Source organism: Heloderma suspectum, chromosome 2 (assembly GCF_057233095.1).
Source record: "Heloderma suspectum isolate Gila_16-S chromosome 2, 16-S_ref, whole genome shotgun sequence".
NCBI classification, from domain to species: Eukaryota; Metazoa; Chordata; class Lepidosauria; order Squamata; family Helodermatidae; genus Heloderma; species Heloderma suspectum.
In genome coordinates, this window is record NC_139459.1 from 53,881,067 (window position 1) to 53,905,455 (window position 24,389).

At 41.7% G+C, this 24,389-nt stretch overlaps 1 protein-coding gene across 2 annotated transcripts in view; it reads right to left on the minus strand.

Annotated features, from left to right (window-relative positions):
• The window catches only part of HAPLN1 (hyaluronan and proteoglycan link protein 1), a 94,565-nt gene that overhangs the window by 41,059 nt on the left and 29,117 nt on the right, over positions 1 to 24,389 (minus strand). For both annotated transcript variants that reach the window (XM_084832081.1, XM_084832082.1), the window contains one exon: positions 8,123 to 8,248. In XM_084832081.1, the coding sequence (XP_084688207.1) occupies positions 8,123 to 8,222 (100 nt within the window). In that variant the 5' untranslated portion in view covers positions 8,223 to 8,248. The remainder of the gene's footprint in view (positions 1 to 8,122; positions 8,249 to 24,389) is intronic.

Here is a 24,389-nt window from a genome sequence, read left to right on the forward strand (position 1 = left end):
CCATTTTCCATGCTGCTTAAAGTCCTGGCTTATCATTGCTGTAGCCTGGGACTCTGTGCTGTTTCCACTGCACTCTAATCGAATTATTTTCTTGATGGATGGGTGGAGTCTGAGTGGAGTCTGGGTTGGGTCTGATTACCTCATCAGTGTTCCCACCTCTTCGGCCATGTTTCCAGGACAACAGAAGGAGAAGCTAATGGAGGAGTACCGGATTTTGAAAAAGGAATCAGCTTTGCTGTGAAGAGAGGCTTTCCCCCTCTCCCCCCCCTTCTCCTTTCCCCTGAAAGTCCAGATGCACCTGCATTTCAGGAGCAAGCCTCATTGAGCACAATGGTAGTTACTTCCAAGTAGACACACATATGCTTGTGCTGGGAAAGAGCAGGGGAGAACACAAAGAGGGAAACTAGCCCCTGTTTTAACCCAGAGGACCACAATGGGAGTTACTTCTGACAAGATAGTAATGGGTTTGTTGTGGGAAAGAGAGCGAAACCAGCCCCCATTTAAATGCACAGGAACTCTATATGGAAGCTGTGAATGAGTTATGTCCTAAGGCAATGGACCAAAGCCTCGAGATCGCACTTAATCACATTTATGAATTGGGCTTAAAAGTGTGCCATTTCAACTGAGGGGGAATCTCTGTAAGTTCTGATGTAGGCTTTCAAAGGCAAGCCTCATTCAGCACAATGGGAGTTACTTCTGAGGAGACACTAATAGGTTTGTTGTGGGAAAGATAGTAGTAAACACAAAGATGGAATCCAGCCCCCATTGTAACCTGCAGGATAGCTATAAAGAAGCTGCGAAGTATTTTCTTCCTAAGGCAATTCATTGCAGCCTCACTTGGTCACTTAAACGCATTTAAGGAATTGGGCTTTAATGTGTGCCATTTCAATTGAAGGGGAATATCAGCCTCATCCACTGCAATGGGAGTTACTTCTGAGGAGACACTAATGGGTTTGTTGTGGGAAAGAGAGAAAACCAGCCCCCATTTTAATGCACACAGGACCTCTATATGGAAGCTGTGGAGTTACGTCCTAAGGAAATGGACTGAAGCCTTGAGATCGCGCTTAATCGCATTTAAGGAATTGGGCTTTGATATGTGCCATTTCAGTTGAGGGGTTTCTCTGTTATTTCGGTGGTCACTGAGAGGGCAAGCCTCATTCAGCACAATGGGAGAAAACACCCCTTGACTGGGGTCATGGGCTGTGTTCTGGTGCTTATTTCAATGTTGTTTTCAAAGTTGGTCCCTTGGCATCCTGCTCCAAAATGGCGATGTAACTTTTGGAAAACAGGGAGAGATAGGGTTGGGTTACTGAGGTCAGAGCAACACACCCACAAAGGCTGGGCTACATGCCCCATGGGCAGGACTATAATACCAGACCCAGTGCGATTGTGGAAACAGGTCAGTAATGGAGCCGTGGTAAGCGGGAAAAGTAGGACTATAAGCAGTCTGAGAAGAAGCAGTTGTTCAGCGATAAAATGTGGGGCTGGTGCTGAATGGCCACAATATCATGGAAACACAGAGATGTCACCCCGCAGCCAGGTTAGAGTAAATTGCTGGTGGATACACAGCCCAGGTCACGTCACACTGGGGGGCTGCAAGAAGCTAATAGTTGTATCTCTCTTGGCAAGTGCCAGTGCCTCTTTAGGGAGGCCCATATCTCCAGTTTTAAGCATTGTGTTTTGTTGTGTACCTGAGAATATTTTTGTATTAGCTGCGCAGTCAGCAAAAGCATTATGTTTTGATTTGATTCATTCATTTGGCTCAATTCATTTCTGTCATGAGACAGAAAAAAATTATGTGCCAAAATTCTATGCCTCCATCCCTAAGCATGTCACAAAACACAATTATCTCTACATTATTATTGTAAGGATTAGTCCCAGCTGGGTCCTCTGATAAACACTCCTTAGCTGTAGACACAGATGTCAGATGAAACAGAGTTGAGTTCAAATTAAACTCATCCTATCGGGAAGTACAACTATAGATGGAATGTGATAGAAAGAAAATATACCTTTTATCTTTTTTGTAGGGGGGTAGCTGCTAATCATGTTAACTGGCAGGTTATGCTCAGCCACATAGGTGTATACTCCATCCTCTACTGATTATTCAAGGGAGAGAGTGTACATATGGTCCCATGTTTTCTGATCAGTGAAAGGTTCATGCTTTTGAAAAAAAAGGAAACAAAAAAGGAAACCACATTATTTGACCTGGAACCCTTGCCCATAATCCCAAGCAGGATGAGGCACAGCTATTCAGTGTGGTTGAAATGCATATCGTATTATCATAGAATAAAAGAGGTGGAGGGGGTCTTGTAGGCCACACCCACCCCTGCTTGATACAGAAAATCCAGAGCTACAGCCTACAGCAATCTCAACAGATGGCTCTTCAGCCTCTGCTTGAAGAAGGAGAACCTCCCCCCAGTAATTGGTTCCATTGTTTAACTGCTATTACTGTTAAGATGCTCTCCTAATGTTCAACTGAAATCTAACTTCCTGTAAGCCCATTAGATATAGTCCTGCACTCTAGGACAGCAGGGAACATTTGACCTCTTCTGTGTGAACCCTTCAGGTATTTCAAGAGCATTGTCATGTCCCGCCTCAGCATTCTCTTCTCCAGGATAAACATGCCCAGTTCTTTCACTATTTCCTAATAGGATTTTTTCTCCCCTATACCCCTTTTTCCATTGCCCTCCTGTGAACCTTTATCTTTTTATTTACTTACTTACTTATTTCATTTTTAGTCCACCCAGGAACAAAAAACTTCTCTGGGCAAACTAACTATAAGTTCCAGGTTTGAGCCCCAGCATTCAAAACAGACTCAGGGATCAAGCTCTGGCTTAAAGTTGTTGTTCAGTCGTTCAGTCGTGTCCGACTCTTCGTGACCCCATGGACCATAGCACGCCAGGCCTTCCTGTCCTGCGCTCTCTCCCGGAGCGTGCTCAAGTTCATATTCATTGCATCGGTGATGCTATCTAGCCATCTCATCCTCTGCCGTCCCCTTCTCCTTTTGCCTTCAGTCTTTCCCAGCATCAGGGTCTTTTCCAGAGAGTTTTCTCTTCGCATTAGGTGGCCAAAATATTTGAGCTTCAGCTTCAGGATCTGTCCTTCCAATGAGCAGTCAGGGTTGATTTCCTTTAGGATTGACTGATTTGACCTCCTTGCAGTCCAGGGGACTCGTAAGAGTCTTCTCCAGCACCACAGTTCAAAAGCATCAATTCTTCGGTGCTCAGCCTTCCTTATAGTCCAGCTCTCACAGCCATACATTACTACTGGGAAAACCATAGCTTTGATTAGACGGACCTTTGTCGGCAAGGTGATGTCTCTGCTTCTTACTAGGCTGTCTAGGTTTGCCATAGCTTTCCTCCCAAGGAGCTAGCGTCTTTTAATTTCATGGCTACAGTCACCGTCTGCGGTGATCTTGGAGCCCAAGAAAGTAAAATCTGTCACTGCTTCCATTTCTTCCCCTTCTATATGCCAGGAAGTGATAGGGCCAGATGCCATGATCTTCGTTTTTTTAATGTTGAGTTTCAAACCAGCTTTTGCACTCTCCTCTTTCACCCTCAACAAGAGGCTCTTTAGATCCTCTTCGCTTTCTGCCATTAGGGTGGGGTCGTCTGCATATCGGAGGTTGTTGATAATTCTCCCAGCAATCTTAATTCCGACCTCTGATTCATCCAACCCGGCATTTCTCATGATGTACTCTGCATATAAGTTAAATAAGCAGGGTGACAATATGCAGCCTTGTCGTACTCCTTTCCCAATTTGGAACCACTCGGTTGTTCCATGTCCAGTTCTTACTGTTGCTTCTTGACCCTCGTACAGGTTTCTCAGGAGACAGGTAAGGTGGTCTGGTACTCCCATCACTTTAAGAATTTGCCACAGTTTGTTGTGATCCACACAATCAAATGCTTTAGCGTAGTCAATGAAGCAGAAATAGACGTTTTTCTGGAATTCTCTTGCTTTCGCCATTGACCTGAATGGTTTAGTGGTTTTCCCTACGTTCTTCAATTTAAGCCGAAATTTTGCAACAAGAAGCTCATGATCTGAGCCACAGTCAGCTCCAGGTCTTGTTTTGATCGACTGTATAGAGCTTTTCCATCTTTGGCTGCAAAGGACATAATCAATCTGATTTCGATATTGACCATATGGTGATGTCCATGTGTAGAGTCGTCTCTTGTGTTGTTGGAAAAGAGTGTTTGCTATGATCAGCATGTTCTCTTGGCAAAACTCTATTAGCTTTTGTCCTGCTTCATTTTGTACACCAAGGCCATGCCTGCCTGTTATCCCAGTGATTTCTTGACTTCCTACTTTAGCATTCCAATCCCCTATGATGAACAGGACATCTTCTTTTGCTGTTAGTTCTAGAAGGTGTTGTAGGTCTTCATAGAACCGATCAACCTCAGCTTCTTCGGCATCAGTGGTTGGGTCATAGACTTGAATTACTGTGATGTTGAATGGTTTGCCTTGGATTCGTACTGAGATCATTCTATCATTTTTAAGATTGTACCCCAGTACTGCTTTTCCCACCCTTTTGTTGACTATGAGTGCTACTCCATTTCTTCTAAGGGATTCTTGCCCACAATAGTAGATATGATGGTCACCTGAATTAAATTCGCCCATGCCTGTCCATTTTAGTTCACTGATTCCCAAGATGTTGATGTTCAATCTTGCCATCTCATGTTTGACCACCTCCAGCTTACCTTGATTCATTGATCTGACATTCCAGGTTCCTAAACAATATTGTTCTTTACAGCATCGGATTTTCTTTTCACCACCAGGCACATCCACAGCTGAGTGTCCTTTCGGCTTTGGCCCAGCTGCTTCACTCTTTCTGGCGCTACTTGGAAATACCCTCTGCTCTTCCCCAGTAGTATATTGGACACCTTCCGACCTGAGGGGCTCATCTTCCAGTGTCATCTCTTTTAGCCTTGTGATACGTTCCATGGGGTTTTCTTGGCAAGAATACTGGAGTGGGTTGCCATTTCCTTCTCCAGTGGACCACATTTTGTCAGAACTCTCTGCCATGACCTGTCCATCTTGGGTGGCCCTGCACGGCATAGCTTATGGCTTCACTGAGTTACGCAAGCCCTTTCGCCACAACAAGGCAGTGATCCATGAAGGGGCTGGCTTAAAGTAGGTGGCATCTAAAGAGCTTCCCAGTGGCACACATGTATAATGACTAGTTAAAAGTTGGTTACTGCAGCTTTGAGGTATATCCTCTCCCACTGGTGCTGTTAGTTCTGGATCCCTGGGCAGAAGTCTGGGGCCCAGTATTGGATAGTACCCATAGCCACAAACTCCTCTCAACACCTGCACTGCTACAAATACTTTTAGAAAACTACCAAGTGGTATATGCTGACAAATTAATGATACAAATTATTAAGATAAAAGAGACAGAAAATTTGACTAGTGATATGACCTGCTGCAAAGTACTTCAGTGCTCTGACAGTTATCAGTGGTCATACTTTCACTTTATCTACAATCTGCTTTGCTTTGCACATGGTCTTGCTATAGTGTCTATCAAATCCTTCCCTATATTAATACACAATCATCTCTTCTCCCTGCAGCTGGTTCTATGGCACCCCATACCTGAGTAAGATTCTTTTGGGTTGTCAACTGCCTGGTTTTAAGGTGACCATATTGTTTGTGGGGGATTCCTCTGTTTTGTTTATCTTTGTGTAAGGCAATGGGCAGTTTTAAATCTGAATACTATGTACAAGTGAGCCATGACCAAGTGATTTTTCTGAGACAGGTGACCGCCCTATGTCTTTTCCAGAAACCCTCTACAAGGGGGAAGGGCACAGAGCCACAGGAAATATCAGCACTGGGACTGACTGAGTAGTGAGGGCACTAAGGTTTTAATGGTGGCGGTGAAACATTTGCTTTTGTATTGGCAGTTTATCACTAGATTACTGATGGAAATACTACCAGGCGAATTCCAACTGCTGTAGATTTGCACTTGACCAGCACCTCTTTGGTGCTAAATTACTAAGGGTGTTTCCAGACACAGAGCTCCTAGTACTACCAATTAGAAGGCATCGTGCAGCTATTCCATTTTTTTCTCCCTAATAGATTTTCTGTGGTAAGAAAAAAAAGGTGGAAGCAGTGGGAAAACATTGGAGGGTTACGAGTGTAAGATGATGACATCTGAACACCTCTCCCCCCCACACACCTAAAATTCTGTGAATGAGGCAGGACAATGGCACAAATGGTTCAGAACTGCCCTAATTGGAGTTTCTGCTGTAGTTTACTGCTGGTTTTTTCCCCTGGGCTGCTTGCAAGGACATTGCAGTCTAAAGTCCAACTACTTAGAACATAAGAGCCCTGCTGGATCAGACCAAGGGTCCATCTAGTCCAGCATTCTGTTCACACAACGGCCAGCCAGCTGCCCACGGGAAACCCACAAGCAGCACATGAGTGCAACAGCACCTTCCCACCCATTTTCCCCAGCAACTGGTATACATAGGCATACTGCCTCTGCTACTGGAAATACCATATAGCCATAAGGACTATATGCTACCTTCAATATCAGGGGCAGTATACCTATGTACCATGTGACAGTAGGCAGTATGCCTATTGCCCCATTTGACAAAATAGTTGGGTAGAATGACCTTTTACAGGGCAACATCTTCCACACTGCCTTGATCAATGCTACAAAACGTGGAACAGCCACTACTTTTCTTCTTGGTCCTGAGACAAAGTAAAATATTCCAGGCAGTTTACATTCCACTGAAGTATCAAACTACTACAAAGAGGTAAATATATTTTACTGCTCAGATTGACATGGAATTAAAGTACTGGTGTTTGAAAAGACAAGCTCTTCTATTAAATCCCTCTCTCCAGGTTCTTTGAGGGAAGGTCATGGGTTGAGTCCAAAGTGAGGACATGTTCTGAGGCATAATTAACACATTTTCACTGACAAATTCAACTTCCCCTGAGACATTTAAAAAAGAGTTCATATTAAATATTTAGAAAATAGTCTTTTTCCTCCTATCCCAGTTCAAAAGGCAAATGCTGGTATGGAAGTGCTAAAGTTACAGTCCAAAACGACTATTATCAACTAAACAACAGTTCCCAAGGCAAGAGCTGAATTCTTAGGAATAGACCAATTAACAAACAGTGTTTTACAAAGTCCATCTGTTTTTAGCCTGATCGTTAATCCCCTTTTAACCACACAGCTTACATTCTTTTCTAGTGCCTGCTGCTGAGACACCAATCTTGTGCAACTTCTTTTTTGACCTTGAAGTCAGGGTCTGGTGCCTGGAGATGTTGGGATCTAGAAATCTCCACTGAGAGAAGAACTGCAAATGCTAAGCCCTGCAAATGCTAAGCTCTGCCTTGTTCTGGTAGACAAGTGTACTGTAGTGTATGTTTGCAGAAAGTGCAAACACCATTCAAGAACCTCCAAACTTGATATGGTACCCTTAGGCTGCATAATTTCAGTTGTCAACATTTAATGTATACAAGTGAGAGAAGCAAAATGTTTTTTATCCTGCCTGTCACTTTTGCATAAATAAATGTTTTGGCTTGCTTCATACAGGATGACCCTCAGCTGCTGAAGCTGGAACTGAAAAACAGCTGCATTGCACTGCAGCCTCAAAGCATCATACAGCCACCCATAAGCTTTAGGATTCAAATGGATATACATGATTATGCAGAGGGGCAACATAGCGTTTTATACAAATGAAAAGCTATGTGGAAAGGCATCTCTTTAGTGAGGTAAGCTACTTCTTATATTGCTCAAGTTGTCCACTGATCTCTATTTCTTTCAGTACTATGTCTTATTAATAAGTCATTACCGTGTATCTGTGATATGGAGGTCTTTATTATATGACATGTTTTAGATCATATTTGTTCTGCAGTAAGGCAAATGGATTTTCTGTTTAAGTCAAGTGCTTACTTTCTGCATTCAATATGCATGTGCTTTAGTTTTAGCAAAAACTGTTTCAGTCTCAGAAATCATTGCAGGGTTGCATATTGAATAACTGCAGTTCAAATCTAAAAGCAGTACAAATTTCATTGTTCACAGTATAATAATACAAAACAACAGCAAAGGTAGGATATATATAATATCTGAACATTTCAGTACAGCATCACAACTGTTGTTTAAATTCATTTTTCTTACCATGGATGTGGATAATTCTGTCATGCTCCTGAGTAAAGTTGGCAGCATGATGGTCAGCCCAGCAGAAAGAAATCAGCACCAGAAAAAGTAGACTCTTCATCTTTTATAGCCCAAGACTCTTCTTCACTGTGAGAGCAGCACATACAAAGAAGCTGGTGAAATTTGGAAATCTTAACAGTGATGCACTGCACAACTTGTTACAGCTCCATCATTCTCTTGTGGCTCTACGAAGATTTAACCCACTCTGCTTGAAAAGTTATAGCAGCAAGTGACTTTAAAGAAAAAATCTTATAAAAGATTACCCTCCTTACCAGGGAGTTAGCTGCATAGACTATTAACTGACACTTAAATCAGTTGAGAGAGACAATTTAATAATTTTGTCCATTAAAAGTATAGGAATGGAAACATGCAATTATCCTCTCCAAATCATAAAGTAAAAATAAGTGATGATTGTGATTCTTAAATCTTAAGTGGACTTTGGTTTATTGGTCTGCTTAGTATTATGAATTTATTCTATTTATCTCCATTAAACAAATATGTACTATATCTCTGATATAGTATGTATTGTAATGCATCTAATCTAATATAGCTTTTTTTGCATCCTAGTTAATTCAGCATCGGACTGTAATGTCTTGATCTAATCTAAGGAGCATACAGGCTGAACAGCAAAGGCATACTTTATTTCAGGTACACAGTACACTTACCATTTTAGAATCTAGTCTACTGTGAAATGTTGAAAACCATGCACAAAGTAGGTTAGAGTTGCATGTGCTACCACTGCAGTTGCCCTGATTGATTTTTCATTCATTTCTATCTAGAACGCTGACGCACTAAATTGTGTGCCAGGTAGGGTCTCTGCAGTCAGCAGAGCTGCTGAGCGCTGCAGGGGAAATCTCTGCCAGCCTCAGACTCTCAGAGTAGTAATTAAGCAAATGAAGAAGACCAGAAATAGGTAAGAAGGCACAAAATGCAAGCATTCTTATGCAGAAGGTTCATGCTGTCATGTTCTTTAAAGGAATTATTTCCATAGTTCGGCATTCTCATTCTCTCTCTTTCTTTCTCATTCTCTCCTTTTTAAAATGTGCTTAGAAATTACTGTTTTGTGACCAGGAGACTCTGCAGATAACAAAGAATAGTGCTGATACAGACAATGCACTTTACCTCCTCTTTTTTGTTTGCATTGGAACTTAGGGTCAATCTGAAGCAAAAGTACAATTCACAACCCCTCTAAATTTGGAAGTAAGGAGGGCTGTCCTTCAAGTGTCTTCCTTAGCCCCCAGTAATTTTGCTGCTCTTGCAAATATATGTCTAGGAGCGGGCACAAAGGCTGTTGCAACAGGACACCATGGCCTGTGGCACTACAATATGGCATCCTGAGCGAATCCATGATGTTGCCCTGCAGCAGAAGCATGTCAGCAGCACTGCTTCACTGGCAATAATCACTATAATTCATGCCAGAAAGCAATGGTGGAGGTAGGACCTGAGGCAATTTAGCATCTACTTCAACCAGTGTGGAACTAGCTTTATCAATATACGTCTACCTACTAAATATTTGGTATTAGACATTGTTATTAAATGGCAACTGGCAGGCAATATAGTGGAATGGACATATACTCAGGTTGCCTTGATCCAATGGGATGTAAATAAGCCCCTGCCAACATGGTCAGTGGTCAAGAATATTGGGAGTTGACATGAAAAACATCTGGAGATGTACTTTCTTCCCACCCCTGATCTACATGACCCACACTGTCTGTTGTTATAGCTCTGTCTCTGGCCTTGCAGAGGGAGATTCACTGTACCCTATGTACAGTTGCTGTCTAGGGGACATAGGATGCTTTCTTAAGGAAGTTAACAAAAAGAATGTTTTCTGTTCCCTTCTCCCTCCTGTGGCCACAGGCAACTCCTGAAAAGTCTCTCTGGAGGTTTGGGCGGCTCTGAACAATGTGGACTATTATGCAAGAGCTCCTGGTGGAAGGAAAAATCACTGAAATTGGGCTTGGAGTCTAAGTAAGTAAACTTAAGGAAGTTCATGGAACAAAAATTTCCTATTCTTTCCACCTTCAGGAGCCCCTCCCCCCCGATCCCATCTCATATGGTTCAGAAGGGCCCCCAACCCTTCAGAGAGACTTTGGGAGTTCTCAGCAGGTGGCTCATGGTGTGGGGAGGGAGGCAAGAGGAAACTTTCCTTCTGTGAACTTCCTTAAGTTAATTGATCTTAAGAACCAAGTCACTGATCGCTGCCCAAACAGATCAGCTAAATATGAATTGTATTCCTCATTAGAACGGTATGAAATTTCATTTCAGTCTGCAAATCATCCGAACTTGCCCCATTTGCAACCCCAAATGCAAATACATTATTTTGGAAAATGTTCACACATTCTTGAGATTGTGATGGTGATTGAAAAATACTTTTTTTTAAAAATGCTCATTTTGAATTGCACTTAAAAAAAAAGAGCATTTTCACACTTTAGTCAATGGGGGAAAACTGAAAAATTCGCACAGAAATATGTACTTTTCCCATTCAAATGAATCAAAAAACATGTCACAAATGAAAACAGGAGTGAGCTGAACCAAGCTTCAAAGTGAACTTCAGAGAATTTTGGTGAGCTTGAACATTCCTAGTCCTTCCATCCCTATTCCTCATATGTACATTTGTGTGTGTGTGCGCACGCGCGCATGTAAACTTGTAATCTACGTCTTAAAGTCAGTGCAGAACAATGTCTAAGCCTTGCTTTGGTTCTGTTCAAGGGTCCTACAATTATCACTTGATAAATATCCCAAACTCCCCCCATCCACCACCTAACTTGGTTTAGCACAATACTATCCTGTCCTCCCCAGTCTATCAAAAGAATAGAAATGGTTCTCTCAAGACTGTATCATTCAACACCATTTTGTCCTAGGTGGTGAAGGTCATATTTATTTTTCCCATACTTAACTGATTGCTAGCATAGGGAATTGAAACAGAACAGAGAAAACATGTGTGGTGGCATACATTGTAAAGTACCCCTTTATTTGAATACAAGAGTTCTGACTCACTATCCCCTTTAGGAAAAATTTGTTTTAGAAATTCAGATATTGGCTGCAATTGGTTTTGCTTTGCCAACAGACACAGAATTTGAAAGACTTCTTAGTTTCCATTACAGTCACTGATTTTTATGCCAGTGATGGACACAGAGGGTGTGAAACACAGTGAAAGGATTGGCTTCATGGACTTAATGAGACATGTTGAGTTGGATAGGTTTGTGACACTATATGCTTGTTTACCACAGGGCTGTTCCTGTCTGAATAGTGGGCAAGAGCTGTAGAGCTGTACAAAACCTGTCCGTTTATTTCTGCATACTTTTTTGCTTTACTTCACCATGTTCTCAAAAATCCATGGAAAGTTTGCAGAGCATCTTCTATGTCCTTGTTTTTCAAAACAACTTCTGTACATGAAGAACTTTTTTCTCCTGAAAAGGCAGTTGCACAAATTGATGTGCTTTATCATATCAGGCTGCTGTGTGCAAATCCAAAAGTTTTGGATGTACAGAGCAGGAGTGGGCAATCCATGGCCTTTAGCCTGCACATGGCCTGCAGAGCCTCTGCCATGTTCCTCCCAAGACTTTCTTACCCAAACGAGGAGAGGCAGTGCCTCCTGGTTCAAGCAGAAAAAGAAGAATGCTTTGAAAGTCTCCTTGCCTGCAGTGTTCTGCTGATCTCTGGAGAACAGCTGAGCAGCAGGGAAAGGGGCTGCAGATAAACTAACTTTTCCTCAACACTGCCGCTACCCACAGCTCAGCTGTTTCCTGCAGATCAACTGAACAGTGGAGGGGTGGGGGATCAAGGTAGAAGACTTTTAATCCTCTCCTCCAGCTGTGATCCTCATGAAGATACCCCCCCCAATTGATATTAAGCTTAGGAAAAAAGGTTATTAGTAGTGTGGGGGATGATTTTCATCCTGATTTGGAGAGGAGGGAAGGGCTAAGCCTGCCCCCCACAGTCTTGATGAGTGGATGTGTGAGTGAGTAGGGAGAAGTGTGAGTGAGTGGAGAAGTGTGTGTATGTGAGTGTGGGGGCAGAAGGGAGCCTCGACCCAACCCACCCCACCCCTGCCCATGTGGCTCTCAATAGATTGCAGTCCTCAGGGGGTTAAAAAGATAACCCTGGGGGGGGGGGGTTAAGGATGGATAACACTCCTCTCAGGTAGTCTTTTACTATGCAATTTATACATGTCTTCTCATTTATTATGAGATGTAATATATCCATTGGATTTTTAATTTATAGTCTTGCACTGTCTTGTTTCAAAGGAAACAGTTATAGCAGTTCAATTGGAGCATGCTTTATCAGATCATGCTTTATCAGATAAATGTTGCCACTGGAACAAGGCAGTCAAGATTTATGTTGTCCCAGGAAGTGCTAGAAGTTTAAATGCAATTCAATGTACTATACACCATAAGTTTGCAATTTTTTGAGCACCATTTTGAGGCTTTGCTTCTTCTTTCAGTTTGACCTTGACCAAACCATTTGGCATATGTTTTTTCAGTTTCTTTGTCTTTGGTGGGATTATGATGTCTTTTCTTTGGCACGGGAATTTGAAATTGAAGGACAATTGAGGACCATAGTTTATAGCCACTGTATAAGAGCAACGTTCCCATTTATATTAGTTTTAATGGTTGCCATCAAATTATTAATTATAGAGTGGCAGTCTAACATTGCACTTGCTCTGTTAGTCAGTAGATTTCTGAAGTTGCATCAGTGTTTCTCTTTTTACAGAAATAAGGACGAATTTTTAAAGAGCACCTTGTAAATTCTCTGCATGCACATTTCATAGGTCACCACAATGGAAGGAAGCCAGTTTTTCTTGTGATGAGGATAGCAATTAATATTGGCAGTTTGGATTTTCATTTGATGGCCCGTAATCCCACATCATGACTGCTTTGGGATTTGACTATTTCATTACTGCATGCAATGCAACACTTTACTGTCCTGTAAATTTAACTGTAGAGGGAAATAGGAGCCTAGTACCTGGAAAGAATGCAATCCTGGCACAGGCATTCTCAGGTGCTATTCTACAGTGACATTTTGCAAACAGACAATAATGCCTGGAGCTATTCCATGGTTGTATATACTTGAAAACACTTTATGTGAATCTGAGCATAAGCTGTGGTTGGATCCGCAGATAGTTAATAGGATCATCCAAGGGCACGTTGCATGGAAAACCCATTTGAATGAAATTTAAATTCGTGCTTGGTGTTCATAGCCAAACTGATCCCTCTAGAAGCCATTTCATGAAAGCAAAATGTTCTGTCAGAATTCATTATTACTTTTATCATGGATAGGGATGGGTGAACCACCACCTCTGGTATCAGAACCTGCTGAAGCATTGCCCCCATTTGAGCTCTCTCAGACTCACACTCGAGCCCACAAGCGCACTGAGCCACCCTCACTCACCCTGGATCCCATCCGCGAGCGCCCACCATTTTGCTGAACTTATTTTTACAGAAAAAAGGAGCTCATTATTTATTTATTTATTTATTTATTTTTATTTATTTCTATACCGCCCAATAGCCGAAGCTCTCTGGGCGGTTCACAAAAACTAAAACCAAACAACACACATTAAAACAATTTAAAATAAATAGAACATTAAAACCACAATATAACAATACAACCACAATAAAACCTAGCAGCAGTACAGGAGTTTAAAATACAGATTTAAAACAGCAAAGATAAAAATTTAGAAAGCTAAAATGCCTGGGAAAATAAAAAGGTCTTCACCTGGCGCCGAAAGGAGTACAATGTAGGCGCCAGGTGAACCTCACTAGGGAGCTCATTCCAGAGCCGGGGTGCCACAACAGAAAAAGCCCTCCTCCTAGTAGCCACCCGCCTCACTTCCTTTGGCAGGGGTTCACGGAGAAGGGCCGCTGCTGATGATCTTAAGGTCCGGGCAGGCAAATATGGGAGGAGGCATTAAACATGCACATATAAATAGCACAAATTTGGGCTGGGAAAGCTGATACACGCAGTAGTAGAGGCGTTGCCAGGAAAGCCCCTGTTGCCTTCTGAAATCCTCAAGTAGCCAGAATCAACATGCAGGTAAAAGGGCTCCTTTCCAAGGCTTTATTTCCATTCAGCCTAATGATGCTTACAGATGCTAACTGCCTGAGACTAAGTGGAAAACACAAAGGAGCAGCCTACCAGGGGATTTTAAGCATTAGGAACATCAGGGTCTCTGTTTGGAGAAAAGCACGGCAAGTCTCTGAACTTAAGGAGTAGGAGGGAAGAGTCCTCCCTTATCCCGTAGGGCCTCGGGGCGCAGCTGTTGTCGTTGTGCCAGTTGGGCTGAACACCTCCTCTCGACGCCCGCAACCTCCTGCTTGTCTCTATGCCTGCGCCTCGTGTCCAGAATCTCAAGTTGTCCCTCCCTCTCCATGCTAGGGTCACTGTCGCTCCTAGGAATGTGAGCGGAGGGTGGGGGCTCTCCCTCTAGCTGCACCTCTGAAAAACAAGTGGGTTCCTCTCCCACGGATTGTATCTGTTCCTCAGAATCAGAGCTGCTTTGGGACTCTATGGGCTCAGATCCAACCCTGACAGGCGTAAATGGGCCATTTATTATTATTATTATTATTATTATTATTATTAAATTTATTGATCGCCCATCTGGCTGGTCACCCAGCCACTCTGGGCGATGTACAGCATACAATAAAACAGTTTAAAACAATAAAATTCCACAACAAAAACATTTTCTAAAATACCCTAAGCCACCCCAAATGCCTGCCCAAACAACCACGTTTTTAATGCATGACAGAAGCTCATTAAAGAGTGGGCATGGCGGAGTTCCCTAGGGAGGGAGTTCCACAGAGTGGGGCCCACCACAGAAAAGGCCCTCTCCCTCATCCCCACCAGTCTAGCTGTCCTGGCTGATGGGACAGAGAGAAGGCCATCCGAGGCTGAGCTTGTTAAGCGGCCTGTCTGGTGCTGCTGGAGGCGCTCCTTAAGATAGGCTGGGCATATTATGCATCTAATATAGCATAGATCAGCATTTCCCAGCCCAAATTGGTGCATATTTAATATGTGCATTTTTAATGACCTCCTTTTTTCCATAAATATAAGCTTGGGAAAATGGTGGGTGCTCATGGATGGGTCCAGTTGAGTGCAGGGAATGTCTGGGAGGGCGTGAGTGGAGATGAGTGAGGCCAGAGGCACGGCAGGCATGGGCCAGGGGTGTGGGCAGCCTGACAGACTCCCAGACCCAGTTGGGCATCCGTGCCAACCCTAATCATGGATGCCAGGAGGAGAAACAGTAATGTTTGATTCGGTTTTTCTTTAATAATTTTTGTAGCAGTGATTTGGTAACTCTTATTACCCTGGGCAATTTTTTTCCCAGTGATCTCAGCAACAGCAGCTCTCAGTGGCCTCAGGAGAGCTCCCCATGCCCATTTAAAAACAAACACCTTTTTGCCACCACTCATTGCAGCAGCCTATCGCTGGCCACCAAGTTTATTTCCCTACAATGCCCCCAGCTCCAGCACTACATCTGGGTGAGGCATCATGGCATCAATCAATATGGCAGCTGGCCAGGGTGCCACAACAAGAAGAACTCTGCTTCTTCCACTACCACTGGAGTGGCTAGGACAAAAAATAGGGAAGGGGACTATAGCACATAACCTGTCTAGGGACCTGCCCTGCTCAAAGCTATAGCCAACCTTGGTTCACATTGTGTTTAGGGATAGAAATGGGTATTACATATGCTCCATAGTCAAGGCAAAGACAAAACAGAAGAGAAGTCACACTTTGGGAAAAGATGGCAAAACTTTCAATGCAAAGTGTTCTTGGTTCAAGATTTTAAGACGGTATTTTTCACAAATTGCACTTAGAGGTATTTCTTCTTTAAAAAAATGCATCCTCCTCCACCCAGAACAAAATATAATGACAATGAGAATCACAGTAAAGAAATGCTTTGATATTTATACTCAGTGTAGTGATTCTGATAATTGACTTATTTCTAGCAGAGATAGAAACTGATTTTTTTTTTTTGCTTGAGTGAATTCTGGAATAGAGAGCCCCAATGTTAAATATTATAGAGTATAGTTCTTTATATGATTATTTTTGTATTTATAGTCATATGTCTTTAGAAGTACCTCTGTTATTCATTCTAACAATATTGCTGAATTTTGTGCTCAGCACTATAAGATATTACAGTCTTAGCATCAAATAAAGTTCTTTCAAACCAGCCTAAAACAATTCCCCTAATTCTTGTTCTTCAGAGAAAGAAGACTCACATCCCTACTGTTCAAGGAGGAATTCAAGATGTTTTAAGCAGTTACTATATGCAATCTATTTTAATAAGGTATTAATCACGTGCATGGAGAGAAATCTTTGTGATTGGATCTTATCTCTTTTGTGTGAAGTTGGAGGAGGAGAAGGAAAGGGACTCTTTCATCTGTGCCATTATTCTCATTGCCTCAAACTTCCACTGCCCCCCCTTTACAAGTCTAAGACTGCACACATGGGGAAGGAAGTATGTGGGGAGACAGTCACCCCACCTGAGAAGACCACAGAGATTTCACAGGAGGGGCAATACAGCCTGAAGCTATGGACCTTTTCTGCAGTTGTCCTTTGTGTGGTGCAAGCTCCTAAGGAAGCAGTGACAGAAGATCATAATGTGGCTCCCCTGGAGCTGTTTTGCCAGGAACAGGGAGAAAGCCACAAGGGGATTTGATGTTAATCAGAACTACAACAAGAAACACAATGGGAAAGGTGCATTGCATGCCTTGATTTATTTATTTTAAACACTTCTATACCATCTTTCATCACAAGAAATTCCAGGGCATAAGTAACTAATTATCCTGGAAGTCATCATTAACCAGAGAAATTAGTGTCATTGACTCTAATGCTGAAGGCCAGATAGGGGATAGTAAATGCCTGTAGTAACCTAGCGAGGCCTGAGCTGCTGTTGAAAATCATGCTCTCAATACATTTTTCCACCTACTACAAGACCGGTCACCAAACAATGTTAAGGATGCTGAAGACAGTTTCTTGAACAAGAATTGTTCTTGAAGAATAGCTGATCCCATCTCAGTAATTGTCAGTAATGATTCTTGTTAGACAACAAGAGTACTACTAACTCATCAAAGATGTCTCTGCATCAAACTGAATTATATGGAGCCAGAAAATTTAGTGTTCTTTTAAAGCTTCTATCCTTGCTCTTGCATAGTTGGCCAAGTAAGCATAGCTTGATCCACTCCAAATGTATTTAAGAATACTAGAAAAGTTTGTTGCAATGAAAGAAGCTGTGTGTGTTAACACATGACAGGTCAGATGCAAAAGAATATCCTTCACAGCCACTAGAGAAGACAGCACTGATAAAAGAGCCTCTCTTATATCCACAGTATAGACATAGGAGACTCTGCAGTCTTGACTTTGCTCATTACTTAGTTCCACTTGTTAACCTGGAAGGACCTTATGAAAACATTGAGGGCTTGTCAGTCAAATACCCCTGACAAGATATTGCTAGCTTAGCAGCATTGCTAAATCCTCAAGAAAATTTAGAAACACACTGTGAATGTATGCCTATTTAATTGCTCATTGGTTGTTTTGAAACACGCAGGCAAGTCATCCTATTCTGGCATTCAAAAGGTGTTTCATATGTTAGCAAAGCTAAACACAGACAAACATCTATGTTCCAATTAAGTACAATAGTAGCAATGAAAACAAATAAAACAGTTTTTAGAGAATCTTTGAAGACTATGTTGTCTATACATGTTACATTTATGTTCTCCTGAACGGCTATTTGAGCTAAACTAGAAAAGGATCAGATTCACAGTTGTTATGTTCATGAAGCCCTCATCATCACTGACTTCTATTCACTCCATTGTTCCAACACCCCACAGAGAAAATGGTTGAGACCCTGATCTCTGTTGTTCTTTAAAATAGTGAACGTACTCATGTAATAACATCAGTCCTTTGGCAATCTGCTTTTGAACTCCTACTCTCAGGAGTCAGAGCTGGCCCTGTCATTAGATGCAGTGAGGTGGCCACCTCAGGCAGCTGACTTCAGGTGTCATGAAAAGGCAGAAAACTCTTATTTATTTTTACTGGTTTTTTTAATCACAGGGAGAGGCGCTTGAGGGATTTTCTGACTCAGTTGCCAAAAACCTTGACCAAGCTTGGGTACTACACACCTTGACTTGTGGCAGGGGTGGGGGTATCATTTATTGTTCTTCCTCAGGCAGAGGAATGCCTTGGGCTACTCCCTATTTAGACAGATCCAATGCCCATATAGGAACATACTGATAGATATCTGCTTTGAGTATGTTCTGCCAACCTGTGTTGTCCAAGGTCTTACAACAATTCCATTGGCTGGCTTTCCATCTTCAACACCATTCTGGGCTCATGCCTCCATTGTTCAGTTACCATTTGCATAAAGTCTCAGAATGCTAGAGATGTTTCAGTTAAAACTTGGATTAAAAGTCTAATAACCACTTAATGGCTTGCTCCCACAGAAGCTGGGTCCTTACCTAACCAACAAAGAAGTTTTGATAAAGCATCCTAGTATGCCTGGCCAAACTCTAGAAGGAAGATACAACAACAAAAGCCTGAAGGGCGGGGGTAAACCCCTATTCTACTAGCAACATTATTTATTATTTAAATTTATCTGCAGTTTTATCCTAATGCTCAAGATTTTTTTTAACTCAAGGCATAGTTAATGCACCTTAAAACACCAGTTAAAAATCTCAGCTTACTCTCACGCCTTGACCAACTGCCTCCACAAATCAGCTTCAACCTGGCCACAAAGAGCCACCCTGGACAGTAATATAATGCTGACAACTCTCTGTGGAATATAACTGCATGAATGTGACAAAGCCACAATTATATAGGTTTGAAGTCTAGTCTATTACAACTGAAGCCATTCTCTAACTTCCACAGTGGTTTCTTTTCTTCCTGTCACTCAGTAATAATATTTATCGTATTTATTGTATTTTTAGTCTGCCCAATAATAAAAGGCTTTTTGCTTGCAGAGGAATACATGGGAAGGATGGTTGATAATTCAGGTTAACAGGAAAATCAGGACACTGCTTCACCATGGTGGGCCTACTGAAGAAGGCTGGTACATCACCAAACTTTTTAAAAAGTAGAACTGCATGGTTCTAATCTGCAAAAGGTTTGGCAGACGTGGATTTTTCATCTGGATCTCTACGAAAATCCACTTCCCTTTCAATAATTCCTTTTGGGATGCAGTCACCCTGAAATGTCTGGAAATCCAGCAAGCTCTGGCAGCTCCAGAAAGCATTGTCAATACTGTAGACAATGCTCCTCATGTAGATAGGACTGCAACCTTAGTCATGTTTAGGCATGCAATGCATATTTAGTGAATGCATGTAAGAGGGCAGCATTAAGGCAGCAGGCTCACTATTCTAGCCTATGCATGCTCCTTTACAATGGCTGAAAGGCGCCCACATGGGTGCAGTTGTACATGTGGCGCCTCCATCCAGGGCTTATAGTGAATGCATATAAGTCAGGGACAGAACCAACCCGCTGCCCCCCCCAACCACCACCCACACATGTATGGTCATTGCATGCATCTTGAATGTCTGAAAATACTATTGTAAGACATGATGACCTAAACAGGTTTCTTCAAATATAAGGAAATTCCAATCTGTTGATGAACATTGTGTAAGATAGCATGATTTATGCCAACTAGGACCACTGTTGGTTGACTGGCCATATAACAAGTTTGTTATAGGAATCACATACTTAGTGAGAATTCTGTTTGACTATACTGGAGTTTACAGAAATTACTTTTTAAGCACTGATGGGACCAACATGGGAAATGGTTATTGTTGCTGTCCAGTTACCACCAGCAGGATGTTGCTGAATATGTAGACTCTAAAAACATTTTGCTTGTAGAGTCTTGTTCAGAATATGAGACAAATTGGTTAAAGATACATCAGGATGCCTCATCTGGCAAAGATTACCAGAGAACAGTGAATCTGTTTTGCACCGTGGAAACCTCCTGCTGTGGTTTTTCTCCCCTTGGAAAACATTTTGTACATGTAGCAAATGGCACCAGCATGAGAGAAATTATGAAGCCCAAGTTTTGTGAAGTCCCCAGGTAAATAATTTAGTCACACAAAGTTCCACTGAGGGAAAAAATAACTAAGAAATTCCCTGTCTGGATGTGCCAGACAGAAAAGCACTTAAAAGAAAAATGCATCCTGTGTGTGTGTGTGTGTGTGTGTGTGTGTGAGAGAGAGAGAGAGAGAGAGAGAGAGAATAAAACACCTCAGTGTTTGTCAACTGTAAAGTAGTTGCCTTTGACCAGGTCTTTGTGCAGCTCTGCTAGTCACTTTTAGAGCTGTGCTGGAATCCCTGACCTAACTCATCTCGGATGTAGATTTAGAGCTGTGTTAGAATCCCGGAACTAACTCATATGTAGATTTGAATATGTAGGTGATCCCAGCCTATGGCTCATGAGTTGCAGTGTATAATTGGCTCCACATTCTTAACCAGCATTTTGCATCTAGCTCCTCCCCTTCCCTCCAATGACTATTTTTAACTGGTTCTGGTTAGTGGATTAGTAAAAAACAAAGTAGATCCCATCCCACATGCTTGAAGTTTGCCCACCTCTGTGCTAAAGGATTTTCATTCTTATTGTCTTACATCTGCATTAAAATGTAGCAAGATCGATACTGAGAAATATTTTGGAATTTAGATATATAGAACTGTTTAGTTACTTCGATCTGTATTAAGCATTCTTTATTTATCTGAGAAAAAAAGTCTTCTTGTAAACTCTGTTCAAGATTGTTGCAAGTTAAATTTGCCAACTGGGTAAATGCATTGTCTAAAAAATAATTTACAATCTTGAGATATCTTATAAAACTCTGACTACAGTGAATTCCTGTTATTTTAAATGTGTGCTTGATGTAGAGATATGATAACACAAACAAACAAAAAACCACGAAAATGATGTACACAAAAGAAAACAAAAAACTTTTACAGGCTACCTGGCAGCTTGCTAAACTCAGCCGAGAAGATTATTTATCAGCAGGTATGTGACAGATCTGCACATACTTTCTCAGTTCTCATATGTATGTTCTATATTTTCACTTTAATTGAGCCTAGATAACAGCTTATGATTATAGCAAACTAAATAAACCTCAGTGAAAGCAAAACTATATTCTTTGTTCCTTTCTTTTTTCTAGAAGAACCACAAATTCTTTTGGTTTCCACATTGCATTTGGAAAGGCATTTGGTAATAGCTATCCTGTTACCAAACACACTGGCTCTGTGCAGACATTTGGAAGCCATGGATAAAGATAATGGAGAGGGAAGCAGGATCCTTGATGCCATTCTCCATCTGAAGATCTCAAAAATGCCTATAGCAGGGATGAGCAACCCAGTGCCCTAAACATGCTTTGGACCACAATTTTCATAAGCCCTGACCATTGGTCATGCTAGCTAGGGCTGATGGGAGTTGTAATCCATCTGGAGGGGACCAGGTTGTCTACCCCTGGCCTATACACATACAAGTTTATGTACACAGTCTACAGTTGATCAGACCTTTGGATGAATGTATCGATGGCATGCATGCCTGTGCACATGCATACATACACACAGAATACCTGAAAGGGCTAATCTTAACTTGGCTGCAATCAAGAGTTTCTTCTGGCTGTTCTGTACTTGTCGGAAAGAGGCAATAAAATTATTTTCTACCTTCCTAACTGGTGTGCCCTATAAGCTTTCCCTGATAACTAGAAACTAGCTCATTGTGTTTTACCTTCATATAGTTGCTATGTTCATTCACATTTAAACATTGGTCAGTACCCAATGCTGTCACAGTGCTAGCGCTAGTGACATTGCACTAGCATAAACCAGTGCTAGCACAGTATCATTAGCTCTGGCTAGGCAAAGGGAAAAGGTGATTTGAATTTTGATGACATGGTTTGCCGGTAAATTTCAGCTGCCAAATTTGGATGCAAATTTGGATGGTGCCAAATTTTTGATGCAAATCACTGCTTTTCCTCTTTGCCTAGCAAATGCTAATGACATTGCACTAGTGTTGGCTTATGATAACACTGTGACAGCATTGGATACTGCCCATTATTACCTAGTTGGGTGGAATTATACGAAAAAATTGAATAATGAAGTAATATTGGTCTGCCTAAGATTTTCTCCATCAGCAAATTATTCCTGAGGTTGGGATGTACTAACTGCTAAGCCAATGCAATATTGTTCTATGACATTTTGCTGACATATGAAAAAGATAAGCTAGCACTAATGTGTAGGTTTGCTAAAGAATGAGCAACTCATGTAAGTCTTCATCAACCATTAATAGAAAAATTGTTTCTCAACCCTAGTGTGTATGTATTAAAGCAAACTTGAGGGAAAGTGCTGACCTATCAAATCCAAGTTGTCATATTTTTACAAGATATAAATGAAATGCAAGCATCTTGTTCAGCCTAATGGTTTTGGTTCTATGTGTAAGCATGTGACTTGTAGAACTGAGATTGCTTCAGTAATTGTCCTCAAAACATGAAGAAGTTGTGCATATACTTGCAGTCTATTCAGATCCTATTCTGCAGTATTCAGTCCAATGGATAACTACCATTCTTAGACTGTAATGAAGTTAAAATGGAGCCAGTAGTACTTCTCTTTCCTACTGGTGCTACAGGACATAAACTAGGATTCCTGTGGAAACTCACTTCCTGTGCCACTATTTTATTTAGGGAGCAATCCTATGACAGAGGCTAGATGGCCATAGGATATCTGGTTTTCTGGGAACTGACCTCAGAGCCCCCGCTCTGAGTTCGGTTCCCGGAGAACTGACCTCCCCCCACTTCCACGCTGCCTTGGAGGCAGCGCCAAACAAACCTGTCCTCCACGCTCGCAAGAGGAGCATGGAGTGACTGAAAAGGGGCATTCTGGGGGCGTTCTGGGGTGGGGATGGCAGAAATGCCTGTACGACACATCCAATGTGTCATACAGCAGCCTCCTCCCCTGCTCAGCCCTTCCAAGGCTAGACAGCCACAATCGGCTGTCTAGCCAAAAATGCAGGGCAGGATAAGCATGGAGGGAATGATCCACTCCATGCTCTCCTGCCCTGCATTGGATAGGTGGTCGCCTCTGAATTCGGAGGCAGCCGCCTATCTGAATAGGATAGCACCCTTATTTTTTATTTTATTTCATTTCTATACCACCAATAGCCAAAGCTCTCTGGGCAGTTCACAAAAATTAAAACCACAGAGAGCAGCATAAAACAATATAAAATATGAAAGCTTAAAACCATAATACAACAGTACAGCCGGAATAAAACCTAGCAGCAATGCAGAGATTTAAAATACAGATTTAAAACAACAGAGCTAAAAGATTAGGAACCTAAAATGCTAAAATACTGGGAGAATAAAAACATCTAGAGCTGTTGGTCAAAGGAAGGATCCACAGTAGTGCTGGAAAGAAGGTCTACTGATAGATCTCTGGGTGAATTGCGGTAGATCTGCAAGGTTTCTGACTCTCTATGGTTTAACAATAGCACCAACAAGAACAACATCCTCCCCTTTTTTGTTCCTCGTGGCTTTTTAAATAAATTAGCTCTGCACTCTGTCTTTAAGATTATCTCCTGCTCTAAGTTCTGCTGTGGGTAATGTTTTCAAATTGTTTTCAAATTATTTTAAGTTTTAATCATGAGTTGCCTCGAGGTCCCTCTTTGAGCCAAAAGACAACTCATACATTTATAAAATAAGTAACAAATAAAAAGAGTGCCAGTCTAATAGCTTTGGATACTTGCCCACCATGGGCTTGAGTTTCTGACAAAGTTTGTGAACAGCAACCTCTGCCACATAGGTTGAAAGAGATTTGAAGGTCACATTGTCCAGAATAATAAAAACTACAACCAACCGAATTGTAATAAATTCCACATAAATATATTGTGTATACACTGGTGTTAAATAGGTCTTTCCCATAGAAAACATGCAATGTCTGGACAAGCAAGCATACATACATACATATATATGTTATCCACATATGCAGGAAATACCAATGTAAAAACAGTGTACACACAGGAAGAAACATGTTTGCTTTGTAAAGTGTGAACTTGCCCTGAGCACTTTCTTCTTCATCTGCCCCCCATCTCAAAACTGACCAGAAGATTCTGTATTATTCCTCACAGAATTCCATATGGGAGAAGTCTGTGCTGTACTGAGTATTCACTGCTGGAAAGGATACTATAATATGTCACCACATACACACACATGCATTACTATTGTGCCATCCTAATTATCCTTCACTTTAG